We start from the raw sequence: 23,098 nt of genomic DNA, 5'->3' as shown, positions 1-23,098 counted from the left end.
CTTTATCCTGCTTTTTTTGAGTGATACTTCTGTCATGGAAGCTATTTCAAACATGGTATGTTTTATTTGCTTTCATCTCAACTCAAAAAGCAAATAAGAGAGAGAGGAAATAAGAAACCTGCAGACGCAGGTTGGCAGTGATGGGATGCACCTTCCGAATATGTAACATCTAATTCCTGCAGAAGGCAATTAGAGCTCGCCCAATTATTGTGCTGTGTTATAGATAGCGGCTGTCCTAACGAAGGCTGGAGTTTGGATTCTGACAGCAGTGGCTCTCCCCACCGCATCTCTCTGGGGACACGAGCAGCTATGGAAGCAAAATAGCCAGACCTGCCTGTAGATATGAGTAGGCTAAATGTCTCTCTCTCTCTCTCTCTCTCTCTCTCTTTTGTGTCTCACACACATACACACTGACATACATACTCATACATATAGAGTGCGTTCTGCTTTTAGTCAGAGCAAGAGAGCAATTTAAAACTCAAAAGCCTGCCTCATTGCATCAAATCCCGCTTAAAATTCCTCTGCTTCTGTGCTGCAAACCCTTCAGTGAAATATATAGCTTGCTGGTCACTGTCACCATTATCATGACTGACACAAAACATGCCAGAGCCAATGATCACAGTGATCAGATACAGCACTGCAAAGAATTTTTTTTATTTTTGGGGGGGATTTTCACACAATATTTAGTCTATATGAACCAAATATTGTTTTTTTATGTTAAAGGTCTTCAGACTCTAGAGTACTTTGCAGATTTGTGTGCCAAACTGGATAGTTTGCATGTCATTCATACTCATTCTGTGAGCAATGGCCAGTTATTGGATATTAATTTAGTTCTTTAATAACTTTAATCTAGAATTCTACAATAATAATAATAATACATAAAAAGATTGTTTATTAGATAATAAATAATTATGTTATTATGATTTTATTAATTATGCTTTTAAATTATTGATTTAAGTGATGTTTTAAAATATTTTTTTCCGTGATAAACAATTTTGGTGCTACCTTGGGTCTCCTTTGGTGTACAATCTAGGTCTTATTACAAAACTATTGCCTCCTCTCCAAGTTAAATGGAAAACTAAATAAGAAAATCGAACAATACTTTTTGTGTTAGAAATAATAGCTGTCGGTCTTAAGTTATCCCAAGTGTCTCTGGAAAAAGATGGAGAGAGTGAATAGGAAGGACTATTGGCTTGACAGAAGACTTGTCAAGTGCATCTGTCCTGCATCCTTTTTTCTCATTTCAATTTTTGTACCTTCCTCTCCATTTGTTTTATCCAGTCATTTCTGTTTTGTGGGGTTTTTTTCTTTCTTTCTTTCTTTCTTTCTTTCTTTCTTTCTTTCTTTCTTTCTTTCTCTCATTCATTCTCTCACACTCCGTCTTTTCCTCGGCTGCCTTTCGCTCTCTCGCCCCTCTCTTCCTCTGACGGGGGGCATAAATCATCATGCTGTCAGCGGGCGAGGCTCGTTGGATTATGCAACGCCGCCATTCATTTAGAGCCTGAGGAGAGGACCCGTCTGAGACCACCCTCCACCCACCACGTTCCCCCACTCTTGCCTCCCCAAAATAGAGAGCCAGCATCTTAAAGAGAGCTCTCAGGGGGGTGATATCATTATGCAGTCTTTCTCTCTCTCTCTCTCTCTCTCTCTCTCTCTCTCTCTCTCTCTCTCTCTGTAGTTTGCCCTACTTTATTCCTAGATAGCGCCTCTGTGTGTGCTTTTAAATGTCAGCATGGCAACTCTTTCTTACAGCTGGTTTGTTTTTCTTCCAGTGTTCGCTTGTGCTACTCCTTCATTTCAACCCATCTCCTCATTACAGAACAAACTGTTGTCCATCTTATCGCAAGCCTCCAACACTACTATACTGCTAGATATGTGGAAATAATCATTGTGAACAGCAGCACTGAAACAAACCAGCAAAGTGGGTTTTCACAGCAATGCCATTTTAGGTTTGCCAAAAGTCTATGTTATTTAATTATATTAAATATTTATATAACTTACACTTACACTGACATCCGGTGTTGGTAACTTCTAAGTACGAAATGTCACTCAAAAGAAGACTTTTGCCTCTTCATGGTGAAGGAGAAAGTGTGCACCTCAGACAGTCACGCTCTTCAGAACGGAGCCATTTGAATATCATGACAGCCTCATTATAGTGTCATAACTGACTGGCAGGCCTTGCTTGATAGCGCTAGCGATGTGTATCACAGCACACTTCTTCCTTCAAGGATTGAAAGCATGTTGCTTCACCTGAAATAACCCTGTGTGGGTCATCCGGGAGTCGTCCGACTGTCCTATCTACCGCACCTGCTTGAAAACCCGAACTACTGGCCATAGCACACCCCTCCAGGTTGGGTCTGGGAATGAAACAGCTGGGTTAGTTACCCTCCATCCCCCTCATCACGCCCTCCTCTCCCTCCCCCGACCCTCTCTTACTATTTAGGAGATCCCCTCTGGCGCTGCCTAAAACGACACACATAATTAGGGCATTAACTCCTCTTAATTGCTGAGAGGTTTCTCTTTTTTTCCGTGCAGAGACAGAAAGGTCATCGTTGTGCCTTTTCCACCTCCTCTCCAGCAGCAACAGAAGGCACGGTAGCGCAAATCCCTCCTCGGCTCCTTCCTCGGTTCTCCCCTGCCAATGCTCTTCCCTCCCTTCCAATCCCTCTGTTCTCGCGCTCCCTGGTTGCCCGCCATCCTCAACTAAATGACATCTTTAGGCATTCGAGTAACCCACAGAGGATTGGTGGAAGTCCCTGTGCTGAATCGGAGGCAGAATGAGCGTTGTGTGTTTGGACCCCAGCCAGGCGGGGGAAGATTTTACATGCTGCTGACTTTGGAGGACTCTTCCCATCCTCCTCCTCTGCTCGTGCATTTCCCAGTCTGCCACAACCACTTGTGGGCAGAGGGACAGCTGGAGGTCTGTGCTCTTATCGTTTTCCATACAGAGCACCAGGGACACTTTGCTGACACTTTAATAAATGACGATTTTTTTGGCACGTCCAAGGCAGATATTCACATAATTAGGTGATGTATACATACAGTGGCCACAAAAAAATCCTTGGACAATGTAGCCACACTTGAGTGAATGCTTTTGCATTAGATGAAAATCAAGTGTCATTTTCAGGAAATTTTTAAAACTACGTTTTCAAAAATAAATGTCAGGTTTTAACTGATTAGGTAATAGTTAGATGCTGTATGTTAATACTTAAATGTTTTATTTGTTTTTAATCGCTATTAATAATTTGACAACACACAAAAATAAATACATGAATACAGTTATTTCTACAAAAACCTCTGCTTTCACATGCTTCTTGTTTAGTTTCTACTGCAGTGAAGTTCTTACATTAAGTGTGACTAAAGTGCCCTTGTACCTTTTTTGTTCAGTGTACATTCAAATGCAAACAAATGCAAATTTTTTCGTCTCTCAGGAACCTGAGTAACCTGAGAATCACCGTAAATACATGCCCTGTGTATGTGTACCTCCATAGACCTGGCAGACGCTGCCGAAGCGAGGGCCTTCGATTGAGCCTGTGATTGAGTGGCTCGGCAATAGTCTGGACCGCTTCCAGAATTCAGCGTGTCCCTCATCACAAATGCTTGCAGCCCACCGCCCGCAATCCCAGAGAACGTCTCCGTTGGGACGCTCATGCGGCCGCCTTGTCCAGCACCTGCTGACCTTTTAATGGCTCTATATGGGCTCTTGCAACCGCACCAATCATGCAGCTGCCCGACTGTCATAACAATGCAACAGTAACATGTCGCTTTGAATGATGTGGCTCAATCAGTGCTCTGTACAGTGCAGTGGGCCATGGCCACAGGCCGCGATTTGCCTGCGCTGGCTCTCTCCGACTGCTTTGTTTTGGTAATTTGTGACCAATTTCCTTACTGGGCTGCACAATTTGTGACCAATTTCCTTACTGGGCTTCACTTGTGCATGAAGGCACAAGTCGGACTGGGCTCTTGGCTTCTCCGGTTCTGCGCCGCTGCTTGCAGACGGCAGGTTTTTTTTTGCATAGACAGACCATGCTGAGCCCACAGACTGTGCTTTTCCAGCCGGCCAGGCTGATTTGGTTGCAGGGCAGGGTCTGGAATTTGGCAGGGGCCTGATGCCCGCACAGCTGGCACGGGAAGAACGTCCTTATTTTTTTATGTCAGGAAGCAGGCCAGTAGCATCGCTACGGCCCAGTCACACACGTTTACCCTCGCAAGGCGGAGAACATCATCCTCTCTGTCCTGATTATCTTCACTTATTGGGAACTGACACCTCATACACACACACACATATACTCGCATGTGGTATCCATATCGCCATACTATGTCAAACCTTGTGAGCAGGAGACCCTAGATGTGGAAGGAAGGGAAGATGGTTTGAGCGACAGACCGTTTTGGTTTGAGCCCCGAGGGGGGCTGGGGAGGCTAAATTTGGTGCAATGTGGAACTGCTGGCTTTGAAAGGCTTGATAATAGTAATCTATGAATGGCAGGAGCGCGAACACAGGTGAGGGGAAGTCTTGAATTCCTACTGTAGAGTCGGCAAGGCGAGCGTTTTTTAGGATCAAAAGCGCTTCACCACTCTGGATGCAATGTTATTATTTCCGAGGGTAAACATACGCCTTAGTAGTCTTTGGACTTTTTCCAGACTTCCTAATGCAGCTGATGCATTCTGGGAACTCCAATCACACTTTAATTTTCGAGCTCGAACTCCACTGGTACAGATCTTCTAATGTGAATCCTTAACAAATTCATAATGACACTTTTGCCGCCACATCTGTTTCTTTATAAGCGCACGACAACACAACAGCGCAAGTCTAATTAGCATGAGTGTCAGCATGTACAAAAGCAATTGTGTAATTTGCTGTAAAATAGGTCACAGGCATTGAAACAAAGTATTATAAATGTATTTCTGTCCAGAGGTTTGTTACCACCAGGCACATCAGTACGCATCTGTTAATTTCTCATCCAAAAATAGTGTAGAAATGACCTGCTTAGTTTGATGCAGGGTGTTAATCTATCAGAGATATCCCCACAGATCTGCCCGTTGTTGTTAGACATGTTTTTTTATGTTGCTTTTATTTTCTGTTGTCTATGCGGTTGCCATTTAGCAGGTAGTTTTCTTCAAAGTGAAGAACTGAACCTGCAGATTATGTGATAGCAGACCACATATTTAGCTATTATGCTACCAACTTGCAAGAAAGATTGTGTTTTTAAGCTCCTAGTGGTAAAGGTGTCTACACAACATACATGTCTTGAATGAGGAAAAGCACTGCTGTGCACACACACACACACTTACAAACACACAAACATGCTTACAAACGGAGTATTATCCTCTCCCTGTACCCCAGGCTGTCCGGCACAGAGCTGTAAAAGCACTGATATGACTGACAGATGAAGTTTCTTTAGAAGAGTGTATTTCAGTGGGTCATACCCCCATCACTCAGCCGTAAACCCACGCCACACTTACATTCCCTGTGTTTACCTCGCCTAAAAGTGTCACAAAGCCGATACACACACACACACACACACACAAACAAACACAGTCAGACAAACAAAGGGCTTTTTATTTATGTGTGTATTATGAGTATTCATGTCTCAGTTTAAAAGAAGCTGTCGTGATCATGTGTGATGAGTCAATGCAGCCCTCACTATGTGCAATGGAAAATTAATGTGAGCTGATTGCAAAGCATTTCATTTACTCATTGTCTTTAAATTGCTTTGGGCTAATTAGATGGCACAAGGCTTAATTGTAAGGATTTTTTAATAAGTGCTGATGAGGTGAATTTGACGCACATAGAACAATATATTCAGATATTTTTTCAGAGTGGAGTGAAGGAGAGAGAGATGACACACTAGTTGTTTCTTTTTGTTTTATAGATTTTAATAATATAAACACATATGATATGTTCATATTCTGTCGCAATTGTGTTCTATGGCAGAAAGGAAGTGGAATAGGCTCAGATGCTTGTTCTGTCGTTTGAAGGGTTGAATGAACACACTGGGCATGGTGAAGTGGCAATTACCCACTCATCTCCCACCGACCGACCTGAAGCAACCTGCAGGCCTTCCTACAACACCATCAGTTTCCCCACTGCCCCATATTAACCAGCGTGGCCCAGCCCCCAGCACCATCCCGTGCTCTGCTCTAATGCAATCTCCCCCATCTGAAGGCCACCATCACCCACTGCCTTACAGCACTTACACCCTTCCATACTGACACATACCATATCAATCTCACAGCTCCTGATAGACGATGACCTGCCACCAAAATCGGTCTGTTCTGGTCACGTTGAAAGATTATAAATGTTTACACATTTTTGAAGGATACAGCCTCCTTTTTTGGATGATTCGTTCCATATGTGTATAAGGAATGTGGTAAAAGTGTACCTGCGTGGTTTGTGGTCCCAACAGTTAACTCATTTTCATATCTATTACTGTTCAAACCCTAAGGGTTAATTTTGTTACCCTTTTCCCCCATCGTACACCCCTGCTCAACATCCAAACCTCTACAAGTCTTCCACCCACTGTCTGTTATGATGATGTATCAGAAGCCCTCCATGTGATCAGTGAGGCCGAGGGGAGCGCTAGCACAGCAGGGAACGCCGTTCCGTGTGAAAGTGTCTGAATGCAGCAGCGGAGGGCTCGGCCCGAGACACACGACTGATGAGACTTTAATTAGATCATTTAGAGGCGAGGAATTGTTCAGGCAGAGAGAGGCCTTGTTAATGCAGTCATACAGCTCACTAAGTCGTTTTTTCCTCAGCGCTGATTTTCCTCAGGTAATAACCAAGCACCGCACACAAATACAGACAATGGAGCTTTAGAGCGGAGTCTATCTATCCATCCATCTTTCCATTTGTGTATTGGTCATATTTGGCTGATGTGTTTTATTTTATTTTATTTCATTTAGGAAAATTGTGTACTTATACATTCCTTTATCATCATCATCATCATCATCATCATCATCATATTATTATTATTAATACAATTATATTTTGTTATTATCAGTCTGATAGTAAAAGCAGATCATTTTTGCCCCATTTAAATATCTTAAATATTTTAATACTATTAATATGAAGTATATATTTATTATTATTATTATTATTATTATTATTATTATTATTATTATTATTATTAAACCATTGTATTCTATTATTATGATTCTGATAGTAGAAACAGATAATTTTAGTCTACAATATTTAGATATTTTTTCTACAATATTTATACTATTTGTATATGCTTTGTTAGCACAAAAATCAGCATCACTGATTATGTGTAAAAAAAATGGGAGAAAAGAGAGGGAAAGAAAGAAAATGTAATATTTTGCAGCCGAATCCAAGCAAACTGCGATGTCAGGAATAGACAACGTGGTTGCCACGTCAGATCACAAATTATATTGTACTTTGACAGATTGTAGCCTTGCTTTACAAGTGCAGTTACATCTCATTTGTCACTGTTTGATCTGTAAGTGTGGCTACAGGAAAGGAAGGCCCTCCATCTTGCCAGAAATTTAATGGCTGGGAGACGGACGACGGCCGACAGCCACCTGCCCACAGACCGCAGCGCTGATCTGTTCTCATTTACTCCACCATCAGGCCAGATGAAGGCAAAAATCGCTCCTTTTGATCCCACAATGCTGGCCAGCACCTCCCCTGGCCGATATCTCACCCCTACACACACACGTGTGCTGTTAACACCTCATTCTGCCTTGGCTTTTTCCCACCATTGGGTGTCTCTTTGGATTAAATGGAGACCTCAGATGTAAACACCATCATGCTCCTTGATTTTGAATTGATGCATTTTTCTCCAAAGCCCTGTTCAGATAGAACTAGTTCTGCCGAGCAAATTTGTGTTTCACAGGCTTACTTACTTTATTTATTATCCTGTTTGAATGAAATATATCTATGATTTTCTTGCATAATCTTGGTAAAAAATAATGACGCACAAAAAAAAATGGCTAACACTGTCCTCAGAAAATGCCAGCAATGCCTATGATTTTTTATTATTATTATTATTATTATTATTATTATTATTATTATTATTATTATTATTATTTATTGTCCCTTTGTAGAATATAATAACTAAAGCTAAATTTCTCATTGCAGTGCCAGGTGCATATTGTTAATTAATTAATTAATTCATTTATGCATTCATTCGTTTATTTACTTATTCATTTATTTGTGTGCTTTTTCATCTATTCCTTCATAATGATAATAATAATAATAATTATTATTATTATTATTATTATTTGTTGTATTGGTATTGTCACATAGAAGATGATTTGAGGGCTTAATAATTATTTAAATTGTTGAATATCTAGTAGGTTTAGTTGAAATACTTTTATTGAATACTTTTATTTTACTGTTTTAATATATTTCTAAAGCAATTATTTGATTTTATTGTCATTTGATTATTAATTTTATTTATGTATATTTATTTACAGTTTTGTTTTTGCTTTCATACAGTTGTATATATTAATAAATTATTATTATTATTATTATTAATAAATTCTATAAATATATTATTATTCTTTTTATATAAAACCATCATACATAGTTGTAGACGTCATGGGTTTTAGTCCAGAAAAAGACGTGGGCCAAGGGGGGCATGTAGAGATGTTGAAAGAGTCTCAGTCCATTGTGTGGTGTTAATTCGCTCTGCTCTGCTTGCTCCTGGGCAGACCGGAGGCCTGGGTAAATTCAGTTTGAACACGGCACATTGTCTAAACATATCGGCCTGCCAATCAGTCACCCCGAGCCCTGATAAGAGCCGTCTTGTATTATTGAATCAACAATAGGGCGGCTCTGCCGGCAGGAAGATAACACACGCTTATTTCTCTTTAAGTCTCGGCAGAAGAAAGGCGCTGTCCACATCCACCTCATATAACTGCCTCAATTACCATAAAAACCACTGCCGTGCCCAACCTCACACATGCCTCTGCTGCTGTGAAGGAGCCCGCCGCACGTGTCTGTGTGTGAGTGGAGGGAGAGGGCCATAAGATAGCACTGTGTTTCCAATTATGAATTTCAACATTTCAATCATTTGGATGACATTCCATCAGCGCTCAGCACCCCCCTAAAATTTCAGTGTCCTTTATACTGGGGATCCAGGATGAAAGATGGGTCATAATAAAATTGTGCTCGCCTCTGAACAGCCATGACTCGATAACCAATAACAGCTTTACACAAGTGACACCGTTCCACTCACAAACGCCTTTTCCATCGCTCCGGTTGTGTTTTTTCCTCTTCGCAAAGCAAGCACAAACATGTCAATTTGACCTAGACGCCGATCCCCCTCTTCTCTCTCTCTCTCTCTCTCTCTCTTCAATGTACGCGGCCGTTTGAAGTGGGAAATCCGATGGTGATCCAATCACAAGTGATTCCAATATCGGCAGTCAGCAATATTCCTCCGCCCCAAAATGATCGCCGTTCATCACTTTGTCTATTAAGTCAGCCATGCATTTGGCAGGTTAGCAACAAAGCCCAGAAAGAGACTCGGCCAGCCACGACTGGAGTCTCTGTGCTGAAATATCACACTAAATTTGTACACATCAGTCAATGCCCACTCACTAGCTTCGGCCCACTGCAGTCACATGACCAGGGCACCTGCAAAGTTCTCTTCTCTCTCGTTCTCGTTTTAAGCGGTGTTGAGAATGTACAGGGCATGACACAATAATTAAAGTAAGTAGATAGCTCAGTAATTCTCTCTGGATTTTGTGCGGACAATGAGCAGGGCTCCCTCTCTCCTATCTCTTTATTTTCTCTTTGCATCTCTTTTTCCTCTGGCTCTGGATCTGCCTGTGTGTAGGGAGAAGCAGCCAAGCACCGGACACATTTCATTAGGATCACCCACTCCTGCTCCTCTTTTAATATTTGAAGGCTCATTTGTTAAGTGGGAATGGTCTTTTCTCCTTGTCTTTTTCCCTCCTTTTTGTGGGCTTTGGAAATATAATTTTCAATTTTTAATTTGATTCATTTAGATTAAAATCATTAATCAGGACTGAAAGTGAGTTAATTTTCTGGAAAATAAATGAGCTTGTTCGGATAGCTCTTTATTAAGTGAGAGGTGTGTGCAGAGGGGTGGGCGGTGATGGAGGAGGGTCTCTTTCAGGTACTATAGGATCGAATATTGGCCAAAAATGAACGAGTGAGAGAGATGCGTCACGATAGTGGGCTTATGTGATTTCGTGCATCTACATATGCATACAATTTCATTAAACTGTGTCAAATAGAATATCTTATTTTAACTGTGCATTTACAATTACATATGTACACTTAGGGATATTCATATTAAAACTGTAAAAAATTAATGTCAAAATTTAAACAATAAAATGCAGCTACAATAAAAAAAACACGAAAAACAAAAGACTAAGCATAAAAGGGTATTCTACACTATGTTATTCATATTTTTTTTCAGGAGCAAATATATTTTGATAAACTTGATTTTAAACTAGTTGATGCAATATATTACTATGTATAAATATATGTTGTATTTTTAAACACAATTAACTATTATATAATACTAGTTTTGTAAGTAAATTGCTATAATTCTTCTTATTATTTATGTATTTTTCATTTAGCTTTTCAAATGCAAACAATGGAGCAGCAAGAGTTCTTTTAACAAATAAAAATAATTGAAGTAGATTCATTTCTTTCATAACATTTCCGTTGGTTTGAGTTGTTGTAACTGTAGGTTTAGAAATGATTAGGGTATCTTTTCTTTTAGAATACGGCGTTGATTTGTGTCTGTCGTCTAATCGAAACAAACTGCTAATACCCTTTTTGGGAACACACAACGACACACGCTCTCCCTCACACCACACCTGACTTGTTTGTCAAGGTGGTCACGTCTGTTTACTTGCCGGTGGTCAGCACATTTTCAAAGGATGCAAATCCTTGTCAAGGGCTAAGCCGAGCATGAGCGGAAATCTTTCACCATCAAAAATTCAAAGCATCGCTTCTGATATTCCAGAATTCAAAGTACCACCCTCAGTGTTTAATTTCAGCAGCCGGCCAATCGAAATGCAGAACCCAGATGTTATTCTAAGTTTGTTTGTTTTTTAGTTTTTTTTTTTCTATTTGGGATTTCGAACATTTCAAAGCTCAAGACAAATGCTGTCAATATTTGCTCCTCAGTGTAATTACGTTATGGAGAAACTGGGGGGAAAATCAAATCGAAATCCACATTTTATGCATGAACGGCACCACAGAGTGCACTTGTCCCACAGCTTAGCAACCAACATTTACAGCGGCAAAGAAAATAAATTCTCATTGGATTAAGAGGAAGATTCAGTTGACAGTGTGTGTCTACCCCCTCTCTGCTCTTCTTGCGCTCTCTCTCGCATCGTCCCGGTGAAGATTTAATAATTCATTCCTGTAGATCTCAGGGGATCTGCCAACCAGCGGTCCTGTTGCTCGCCCATGTTCATTTGTCCGAGGTCCATTTGCATTTTGTGTGTAAACTCGGCCGATTGCAGTTGGGATTCGCTCTTTTTCTCAGAATGGGGTGTCCCGCTTGCTGGGCTGGCCTCAGCACTTGGAACACACTTTGTTTTGCCCTTTGCCATAGGTCACAGTTATTTCCACATAAAAGCTCATAGCATTAATGGAATAGACTGGAGGGTGTGGGCTTCAGTGAAATAGGAAAGCTGACTGGAAGCTCACATTGACAAAAACAAACTTGGTCCCCCTTGGATTTAACTAAAGTGAACCAGCAAGAATATGTGAATGAAGTAGGATTGTGATATTCTTAGCCCTTGCTTCTAGCATAGAAGAGAGAAAGAGTTAAGGTGAACATTTAATAGAGTTTGGCAGCTTAGTAGATGGGTACTTTTACTCTGTGTTCATTTCTGTCAGTGTCTAATGACTATTAAATGTGCTTTCTTCAAGAGGAAGGTCACTAGGATCCAAAATTAACACCCATCAAGAGCCAAATGTGAGTGCAAATTGTCTTTGGCAAGTAAATAGTATGTGTTTAGCAATGGTTGGTACCTCAAACTTAGTAAACGGTGTAAATTAATTTGTAAGAATGATTGACAGACGTTTGCTAATGTAAGTCACAGCTTTAGAAAATACTGTATCTTGCACATCTAGTATCTTAAGAAGTAAAAACTACTTTTCAGGAGGTTCTTTTTAGGGCCCAAGCCCTAGGGGGCGCTTGAACCCTATTATTTTTCTAAGGATGAACATTATTATTTTTGGCAAATCTTATCGTGCTTAAAAACTCATGAAAATTGGCACACACTTTGGCATCTGTGGTCATTAGGATGCCGCACAGCCTGGGACCCGGGTGTAGCACAGGAGCTCTATAACGTCCCTTGGAGCACAGTCACAAGACTTGCTCATGTCTCATAAATGCTTGAATGCATCATATATATATATATATATATATATATATATATATATATATATATATATATATATATATATATCAGAGAAAACTATACTCTTGTGATGCACAGCACCTGTAAAAAGAACTGAACCATCAGCACACGTTTGACGTTCCTGTGAATACTTAAGCCTTTGTTGAGTTGAAGCGGTGTAGTGTTTGTGCGTGTCAACTGCGAGAAATTTGGCTGCTGTATTTACTCTCCAGTGCCCCATCAGCCTTGGCCAAAACAACAGTCTCCTCGCCCTCTTTAGTGTGTCTGCACGCATGCTGTTGACTGCTAAACAAGAATAGGTGTAATATAATGATGTAAGTTCAGGACATCAGAATTCTCTGGCCGCGTCTGATTAATTAGTCTTTTTTTTTTTTAAGTGGCACACGTTGCTGCCAGGTTGATTGTTTCTCTCACACTTCCCCGTAAATTTCTGCAGACGCCTTGCAGGATTCCACGCCACCTATGAAATTCAAAACAAGCCTTGTAAGAAGTTTACGGTCATCTGTGGGTCCTAATAAAAACGTGGGGGGAGGTGTGGAAAGGATAGTAGGATAATTTAAAATGAGGGAAAAGGGATTCCACCATGAAGCAACTAGTCTATTTGTCATCTTAATTAAAACAGTAAAATCTTGTAATCTGCTGGGGATTTACAACAGTGTGAAATGAATTCTTTTTTTTCCAATTCTTCTTGTTCTGTCTGCCTGCATTTGCTGTGAAACTTTTTAACAGCATTTCATGTCCTACTTAGTGCTAATGTATGAGGATAATCAGATGGTACGTTTCAGAACATATATATATAATATTATTTGCAAGCTTTGAGCTGATAATAGCAAAGGAACATTTAAAAAAAGAGAGCAAGATAAATGAAGTGAAAAAAATAGCCAAATGCATTATTTTACGTCATTTAAAGGACCCTATTATTTATAGAGTTATGTCATCATTTCTCACTCTCAAACAATCTGTATATATATTATTTTTATTTTTTTATGTATTTAATATTTACAGTACAGTGAAAGTGGATGTGGACCAGGGGGTCAATAGCCAAAAAATATAAATAAAGCATAGTAAAAACATTATTTTGATATATGATTACTTTATGTTTGTAAATGACTGAAAATTAAATCCTCATTGATTATAAAGAACTGTAGTTTTTCATTATGTGAAAAACAGCAACCTGCAATATCTCCATTTGTATTCCACTGAAGAAAAGATACTGATTCTGAAATACATACAATAATTATGTCAGAATTAAACATTTTGAGGGAGCTGTCTCTTTAAATGGACTCTTCTCGTCTTCCTTTTGAAGGAAACCCATAACGTCGATATAAACTGTGTGGTGAAGTGTATTTGCTCTGTTCTGAGACTGTAACTTCAGAGTGGTTTTGCTGTGTGCGTCCCATGAAGCAATGTTACTCATCAAGATCATTCCACATGGGCCCATAGATACACCGTCAAACAAACAATCGGCAGCTCTTTGTATCTGCGTCCGTGTGAAACCCGACCTAGCGGCGCACCATGTGCAGCCAGGCGCCTGCTTGCTTTACAGTCATGTGGCGATAGAAGGTCTATCAGCAGACAGATGTATCCCGATGGTGTGAAGCCACATTCACCGTTTGTGGAGGGTAACGATCGCCCCTGGGTCGGCATCCCGTAGCCGCATCTTAATCTTAACCATATAAGAGAAGCCACAAAGCTGGCTGCAGATCAGTAACAAAGGGTAACTTATTCCAATGTTGTTTGTTTTGGAGCGTGTAAATCCTTGAACGATCCTCCTTCAGCAGTGAGGGAGGCTTTCCTAATAATATCCCACCGTAGAGGGCGTCTTTCAGGGTTGTGCTGCATTAATTCCTCATCTATTTCCAGCGCATTGCAGGCCTATGAAGAAGCAGCTCGGACGCAAAACTTTATACACAGTCGTGCATCAGTTGCAGTAGGAAAAGTCAACCGATCAGGCAACGTATATATCTGACCCACATTAACCAGGATGGATGCCGGACGGACTGCAGGTGATGCAAATATGTCTGTAGCAGTGAATTAGCCCAGTAAACCCTACAGTCCGGGCAATCTGGAGCAGGATCCGGTTTCTGGCAGGTGGAGGGGGGGCTTGGTCTTGTTAAGATGAGAGGCTGTCAACATGTGAGCGTCGTGTGTTGTTGCATATTTCGGGTGCTGGCATCAAGGAGGTTATGCTAGCAATGTGACATCTTTTTAAGACCGCCGTTCTCGTGTAAAACGAAGCCTGTGGGACGTGTGTTCCTTCGTGGAAATGTGAGCAAACAGGGTCACGGATCTGCTTTTGTCCTGGAGTACAATGTCACATAATCAACAACCAGCCAGGGTCAAAGTTAATTAACACTCATTATCACTCTGTCCCAAAATACGCCTGCATGTAGTGCAGTCATAGTGAAACACTGATCTATAAGGGGAAATATTACAGCTGTGGTTGCTGCTTTGTAGGAATGAATAGCTTATTTAGAATGGAATTAATAATAAAGGGATAAAGCAGTATTTATATAATGAGCATAACACACTAGTTGGTCATCGAAGCCTATGTGTAACACTCTAAGTGTTATGAGGTTGACGTGTGAACATTATAAATCTGCACAGTGTGATTTCAAGTTCAAATCATGGTTATGTTTCATCTCTCATCTTCATTGAACTTATACCAATTCTAATTATAAATGATTAACTATTAAATTATATACAAGATATGAACAAGATTATATATGATTCTGCATAATTTTTCTTTATTTTTTTATTGAATTAATTGATTAATTTTAGTTTATTTTGCATAAAGGCTGTATTATTATATTATATTATATTATATTATTGAGTGGTGATATTATTCATTATATTAAACTCATTTTAACTGACTAGTAATCAAAAATATTACTGAGATATCCTTTGTGTTTTTGTATGTCAGCATCTCCATTGACACAAATAGACTCACATTTAAGTGACTTAAAACATAATCAGGTAAAACCCATAAACAGCACTTCAAATTTCAGTCAGCGCTCTTCAATATGAGAAAGGTGCATCTCATTGTTAAATTATTCAGAGAGTGTCAGGCCCTGAAAGCCCAGCGGAGGTGGCGATTGAGCGCCATTCAGATAAACGAGAATTCCAGTGTTTTAATTGTGAAACGAGGGCCGGCCCACTGGGCCTTCATGTCCATTCCGTTCCTCTCCAGCATGCAACATGAAACGGGTCCTGGGCCACCTTTAAGTGGTTTCCACGGAAACCGCCCATCCCCTGGAGAGGTTTGCATAATTAAATTAAGGCTCTTTTGTATGTCAATTAATTAAAAGCAGGGACAGGTCTTTAAGGCTCTGCACTCATCAGAATCGCTGGTCGCGATGGATGGATTCCGAATGTTTTCACAACCCTCACGCCTCAATAAATTAGCCAACCATCACGCTTTATTTGCGTTCATTGTGGGGGGAAAATATCGACGGGAGCTTTGAATGATGAAGGAGAATGGGTCGCCTTTAAAAACAGGGAGAGGTGCTTCACGCGAGTACTTGAGTACTTGAACCTCTCTGCGCTCTTGAGTGTCTCCTGTATTTATTGTCACCAACACTTTTGAGGATGTGTGTTAACGCAAACACAAATGGCTCTCTGCTGTTTACCTGTTATTTTTCCGTGAGCTGAGTGCTCTAAAGATGCACACGCGCCACAAGCGGGAGATGGGCAGGTGCGTGTCCGGATGTCACATGGAGAGAGCGACTGTGCCCCTGTCTGTCAGCAGCTGGTCATCTCCTGTCCACATCCCTGAAATGGCCACTGACAGCTGCCGTGCCGTTTATGGCGGGCTCACAGCGGCCCGCTCCCCTCGCAGTGCTTTTAAAGTGACAGCGCAGGTTATCTGACTGCTTTATTGAAGAGCTTGTGTTTGCGCTAGAATGATGTGTGAAAAGTAAATGTTTTTTTTCTTGTCTCTGCTTTTTTATCAGGCGTTCGACTGGACCGCGTGCGTGGTGGAAGACAGAAGTATAAACGTCGGATAGATGCAGAAAACAGCCCCTATTTGAACCCTCAACTGGCTCTTCCGCCCAAAAAGCCATGTAAGAACATTGTATTATTGTCTTTTTTTGCATATATACACTTTTTTAGCAACACTCCCATTTTTTATCTAAAAAATAAAACGGGTACAAATGTTGCCATAAAAAAAAAAAAAAAAAAAAAAGACAATTTAAGGTTCACACAAAAAAGTAATTCTGTCCTAATTTCCTCATCCTTATGTTATTCCATATTTGACTTGGCTCCTCTGCAAAATTCAAAATGAAGTTTTTCTTAGTATTTATGGCCATACGATGAAAACCCAAAGTGGTTTTAAAAAAAAAAAACCCTTGAGAGATCCTTCAAAATATATTCTTCTGTGTTCTGCACAAAAAAAACATTTGTCAAAATTGTTGCGTTCGCCAAAAAGTCACACAGGTTCAGAAAGACACAAGGGTGAGTAAACGATGACAGCTTTCTTTTTTGGGTGAAATATCCCTTCAAGTCTGCCGTTTTTGCATCTGTCAATCCCAGAAAAAGAGATAAAACACAGAATCTTTCACTAATATCTCAATGTCACCTTACAGCGACCTGCCTTTCTTTCCAATGCACCAGGAAATTGGACACAAAACAAGAAAGACAGAGATGTAGTATATGACAGAGCCAATCGACAAAGATGTTTGTGCATGTGTGTGTGTGTGTTAGGGGAGAGCGAGCAAGCGCGAGAGGGAGAGAGAGGCCTAATCCGGATTAAATCCAATCTGGCAAAGACATCAAACCCACAATACCGGAGCTTCCGCGCTGTCAGACTGCTCTGCAAAGAGACAGCACGGCAGCGCTTAACAGATTTGTCCCTAAAGCCTTTTTACTTAATGGTAGCATATTCTCCTGGAATACAATATGCTTTTATGCATGATAGCAGTGGAAATAATCTTAATTATTACAGTGGTAGAAATCATTTTAGGAATACGGCGCTCTGAATAACCTTCTGCCTAATCCTACTGATCCCTCCTTCCAGGTTCAGGCTTATTTCCAGCCACCCAAAGCAACTTATTTTAAAGCTTATTCTCTATGTCCAGCTCCCATCCACTTTCATTACTTCATTTTTTCTCTGCTATTGTATGCTAGCAAGATGGGGAATTTGGGAGAAAGTAAAAGGGGGAGGCGATGGACCACTCATTGGAAAATGAACCGGACAAAGCACTCAATATGGCACCCGTCCCACTTTTCAGTTAAAAGAGCCAGTCTGATTTTTAATGTAAGTTTGTTAACTCTAGAATTTGCATTGCGTTTTTTTATACGCACATTTTGTGAGCCAAAGAATCTGCGTTAGTGCTACCGTTTTTATGCTGATTTTAAATATTTCATTCAAACCTAATACTGGCAGTCAGTTTTAAAGATTTCAGTAGGTTTTTAGGTTTCTGCTTTTATTTAAATATATTTTATCTAACATAAATCCCAACTGATGTCTTTTTATCAGTCTGTAATCCAGAATATATCCACCCTTGCAGGACGTACAGACAAATGTTTAGGTTTTGAAAAGGGTTTGCGTATTTTAGTCCAGTATCCCATTAATAGAGGCTTTTATCAGTCTGCCTCTGTGCTCCCTGTATCTTTTCTCTCACTCCTTTCTATCTCTTTCTCTATTTTCACAAACAGTGAGGAGTAGCCATGGTCCCAGCCTACCTGATTGATTATTTGCACATAACAAAGGCATGGGGTTTGGAAATTGGGTTGCATTGATTCTAATTAGGGAAACATTAAATAAGATTTACCTAGAGATAGCACTTACAGGCTCCCCCAATCCCTGGAGTAGCAAGGCTGGGCTGATTGATCCATTTCTTCCCCTCCTCCAACACACACACACACGCACACACACCTCAGAAGTTAATGCTTTTTAATTTAGTGATCCGTTTTGTCCTCGGACCTCAAACACAGATGCACTGGGCTCAAAGTGATTCGCCTAGGCCTTCCAAACACACAGAGATTGCAATGCTGTATTTGGGTTCTGTCTATCATATTGCATTGACATAGATGATTAAACAGCAAATGAATTCATTTAACTGTAAGGGTGTCACTAATTACCTATTCCAATCTTCCTCACCGACGCAATCCGATCTGAAATGTGTGTCCTTTCTCTCATTAGATTGACAGAATACCCCGAACACTAATCTTTATATCCGCAACTCACAGCATAATCCACAATGAGAATCATCAGAAGGATGTAAATTAAAAAAAAGCAGCATTAAAAAAGCAGCAGTGGTTCTCAAACGTATTTTATTTCATACATTTCATATATTTCTTTTACATTTTCACCAAGCATTCAAATTCATTTTTTTATTAATTCTATCTGCCCATCAAAAAAAATCTATTGAATGAATATTTGGTACATTCTGATATGCAAATAAGTAAAATATTTAAGGAACCACTGCTCTGGTCTCCTGACCAATATATACAAGTAGCAAAAAATATTAAAATATAAAATATTTTAGAATTTAAAAAGCACCAGGCATTCATTCCTAAACCAAAAACAGCACTTTCAGTATGACAAAACACCATCTTTCTGCCCAGAGAAAACATCTCTGCCAATATTTCATGTTATCTGATTGCTTTCTTTGCTACTGAACCAAACACTATATGACCTTGCTGGTATAATCCCAATCTGTTTCTTTGTTCTCCCCTCGGTGTTCAAATACAGTCCCCTTTGGCTGCCTTGCAGATAACAAGATTGTGTCTCACTTGCTGGTGGCGGAGCCTGAGAAGATCTACGCCATGCCTGACCCCACCGTGCCCGACAGCGACATCAAAGCCCTGACCACGCTCTGCGACCTGGCAGACAGGGAACTGGTGGTCAACATTGGCTGGGCCAAGCATATCCCAGGTAGGACATGACCAGAGATAGAAATTACACACAACTACAGGCAAACTCGCAGTGTGAACCGTGGATTGAATGGTCTGGGGGTAAAACATTCAGTCTAGATGAAAAAAATATCAAACCACAGGTTTAAAAATTCTTTTAAAAGGTTTAAAAACGGAATATTAAATATTATGAGTCATTATATGATGTAAAAAAAAATTGCATTCATAGAAATATAATATATATAAATATTTCTATTTTATATATAGATTTTTTTTTTTATGTAAACCAAAACTTCAGATTTAAATAGAATTTTTAATTCCACAATTTCAGCATAATCAGACTTCTGTGCTTCACGGTAAAATTCACAGTGCAAATTCTGAACAATAACTGTAAAGTGTGTTTGAGCAACCGCTGTTTTCACTCTCCTGAACCGAAACAAAGCTGTGTCTTGTCAATCAAGGGCATTTGCCATCACCTAGGCCTCCAGTGACACGTTCTTTAGGTCAGCATTTTTCCTCCCTCTGTGACAGCAGACAAGGATCAATTTGTTTAGTTTTAGCTTAAATTCTCCCTCGGTATAATGCGATATCCGCAGTAGTGGAGGTCGGGGGTGCATTTTTTCCTGCTCTTTCGGCCAACCAGGAGCCTTGTTGAAAGGATTCCAGACATTAGCCATGAACGATAATGGCATGACTGACCATGATTGAGACAAGTGTACCCCCTCCTCTCTCTCTCTACTGCTGCCTATTGCCCATCTCCACAAGACAGAATGAGAAGTTTCCAGTAATCTTCTTAACAAAGCCCTTCTTTTGCATTTAATCTGAGACAGCCCTGGACACAGACAGTGGCTGCCCACTTCAGCCCTCACTGTTTGAAAAGAGCTTCCCATAGGTGACTGACCGTGGAACGAGAGCAAAAATGAGGTAAAGAGAAAGAAAGCTCTCAAATCAGACAATAGTAAGAGCTGTTAACTTATAGGACGAGATGTAGTGGTAGTTTCACAGCATGTCGAGGTTCTTTTCATAAGATTTATTCACCCACTTTCACTAAAGAAAAGAACCAAAACACGTTAACACCTTTATTTGCTGCACAGGAAGTTGTGTTGTAGTTCGCCTTGTGCTGTAGATATGACTGTGCTAATACTGGCCCCGGGCAATAGTGCCACACAAGCCATAAAATGGGCTTAAAGCTCATCAGAGTGCCAATTTCCTGCCAGGCACGAGATGCAGGATTGGGAGGTTATTTCTGCTGCTCCATGCCAGATTGACCCAGACTTGCCCTGTGGATTTAATGGGATTTTCCCTGTGTGCAGGAAGCCACACCGCTGGAGCTTCTGGAATGTGGCACATTTGTGTACATAGTATAGTATAGCAGACTGCATACTGTATTGTAACATTGCATGATGCTTATGTTATATTATATTTTATTAGTTTGGATCAGTAATGTTTTTTTAAGAAAATAAAAAAAAACACTGATGGAATGAATTTATCCAATTTGAAGGGAAAGCATTTATCATGTTGCAAAAAATGCGATAACTTATTAATAATTCCTGAAAAATGTGTCAATATTATCCACAAAAAAATATTAGGCAGCACAACTGTTTTCAGCACTGATAATAATAGCAGCATATTTGAGAAGATTTACGAATAATTATATAACACAGAATACTGGAAATGTGGCTTTGGAAAAACAATTTATCACAAGAATAAATGACATTGTAAACCTTATTAAAATAATAAAAAAAAAGACATCATCATATTACTGTAAAAAACATTTAACGATATTATTGTTTTTACCCTCATAATTACCCTGTAATCATAAAAGAATCACTTCTTTTTAAAAACGTTAAAAAAGTTTCTTTCTAAACTTTTGAATGGAAATATACATTTATATATTTATGATGTATTACAAAATACTATAGTATGTATAGTGACGTAATAACCAAAACGTTTTCTTGATAAAGGTTTATGCTAAGTTATCAATGTTGAAATAATACATTTATCTTGACACATATTTATAAAAATAATATCCAAGTTATGGTGCAACGTTCAGTTTCACTCATTATTCACCCATTATTGGTCAGCATTACAAAAAAAAAAAAGAGTAATAATTTTAGGCCCTCAGTACCATTTCATACCACAGTAATAGATTTACTTTCCAGTCATTTATTTTTCAAGGCTAAGAAGTATCCGTTATGTCTGAGGCTGCATATGACCCTCTCCCTCTCTGTACGTATACATTTGCGCCTTTTTTTCTGTACAGTGTTCATGTGTTAGTTCATTCCGTTGGCCATGTCTGCTCAGAAAGCAAACAGGAGTCTCTCGATTGGCGTCAGAGTTCACATTCTATGAACGATTGCTCAGCAGAAGAGAGATGATTGTATGATTAGACCTCGGCAGGCAATTCTGTGTCTGTTTGAAGAGGAAGGAGCCCCCTCATCTCCGGGGCAGGTATTCCTGCGGCTCTCATCTCCTCCTGCTCCTCGCGCTCCAATTGCCACTGTATCCCGATGAAAATTTCCAAAGAAAAGTGTGAGATTCAGTATAAAGTTCTCGTCTTCTACTTACTCACCGCATTAAATTTTTTTTTTTTCTCCGAGAGCGATTTTTTTTTCTCCCTTGACCTCACACAATCAGAAAGACTGGCGATGACGGCCGGGCTCTGTAAACGGCCTCCCGTTAACCTCCCCTAACCGCTCCGCCACAGCTCCGTCTGCGCATTTCTCTCTTTTTCAACTGGTTTTGTCTATGCGGTTTCTATGGTACAGTAATTTTTTTTAATCAAATTGATGAAGGCCTCCATTCTCCCCGAGAGCCCAAACCAATTTATGGCTCATGATACGGCGGCTATGTTGCTAACAGACGTAACAAACTGTCAGCCTCTCGCACAGAAGCTAATTTGAAGTCATTAGGTGTGCAGCGTACGGGCAACAATTTGTTACGGTGGTTAGGAGCGCCGCTGACATTTCTGAGCGCCTTCGCTTACGATCTGTCCTGGGCGAGGAGCAGGCAAATTGTAAACTAATTTAAACATCACTCAGTATTACTGGAGCTGCCGCTGCAGAGAGCTGGCGGATAATGAAGCAGTCTGTGTTTTGCGGAATGGAGTTAAAGACGCCTCGACGGCAGCTCCCTCCGCCGGCGGCGCAGACACGGCCTCTCCTTTCTGATTGCTTTTTTAATGCGCAGAGGCTTCGCCCCTTCTCCCTCCTCTGATCATTTACATGCTCGTATAGGCCGTGAAAACATTCGATATGGTTTACAAACACGCTGCGAGAGAGGGTGCCTGAACAAAACCCCCGCGACGCCCGTTTCTGTAAGCCTGGCATTACGGGAAACGCAAGGATTTGGAAATGCGATATTAACTCAATACGAGGGTGGAGAAGAAAAAAAAAGCAGAAAATGACATAATGTGGATTAGGGTGAGGAATCTCATTTGCGAGATTAAAGTATTCGGGCTGTAATTTTATTTTAGCGTTTAAGCTCGAACGGGGGGAGAGGAAAGAGCAAACGTTTGTCGCGGGATGAAAAACCTGCACTTTTATCTGTAAATAGAATTGGAGTTCCCTCATGTCAGCCAGGAGGAATAAAGACATATTCAGGGTGCAATTTTTACGTGAAATGTATTTACATATTTACATTATGTTTGTAGGCAGGAACGAAAATAATCTCTGTATATAAAAGAAATATCTGAAGACAAAAATCTAAATGGAATTATAGGTGTAATGAAAATAATTTAAAATGTGCTGTATTGAGGGCTTTTTTAAGAATTATTATTGCTGCCTTTTTATGTATATTCACAAAAAAGCCCTATATTAGGGATGTAATTGTTTGTCATCTAAGATATGCAGGGAAAAGGAAA

General features: G+C 40.1%; 1 protein-coding gene across 10 annotated transcripts in view; it reads left to right on the top strand.

The window, feature by feature from the left end:
- Positions 1–23,098, top strand: part of esrrga (estrogen-related receptor gamma a) — a 144,719-nt gene that overhangs the window by 99,767 nt on the left and 21,854 nt on the right. For 9 of the 10 annotated variants that reach the window (XM_043262141.1, XM_043262139.1, XM_043262136.1 and 6 more), the window contains 2 exons: positions 16,332–16,442; positions 19,076–19,258. In XM_043262141.1, coding sequence (XP_043118076.1) covers positions 16,332–16,442; positions 19,076–19,258 — 294 coding nt within the window. The remainder of the gene's footprint in view (positions 1–16,331; positions 16,443–19,075; positions 19,259–23,098) is intronic. The other variant, XM_043262134.1, reaches the window with a different exon arrangement.

This window comes from Puntigrus tetrazona, chromosome 17 (assembly GCF_018831695.1).
Source record: "Puntigrus tetrazona isolate hp1 chromosome 17, ASM1883169v1, whole genome shotgun sequence".
Classification (NCBI taxonomy): domain Eukaryota; kingdom Metazoa; phylum Chordata; class Actinopteri; order Cypriniformes; family Cyprinidae; genus Puntigrus; species Puntigrus tetrazona.
This window is presented reverse-complemented; position numbering and strand designations above follow the sequence as displayed.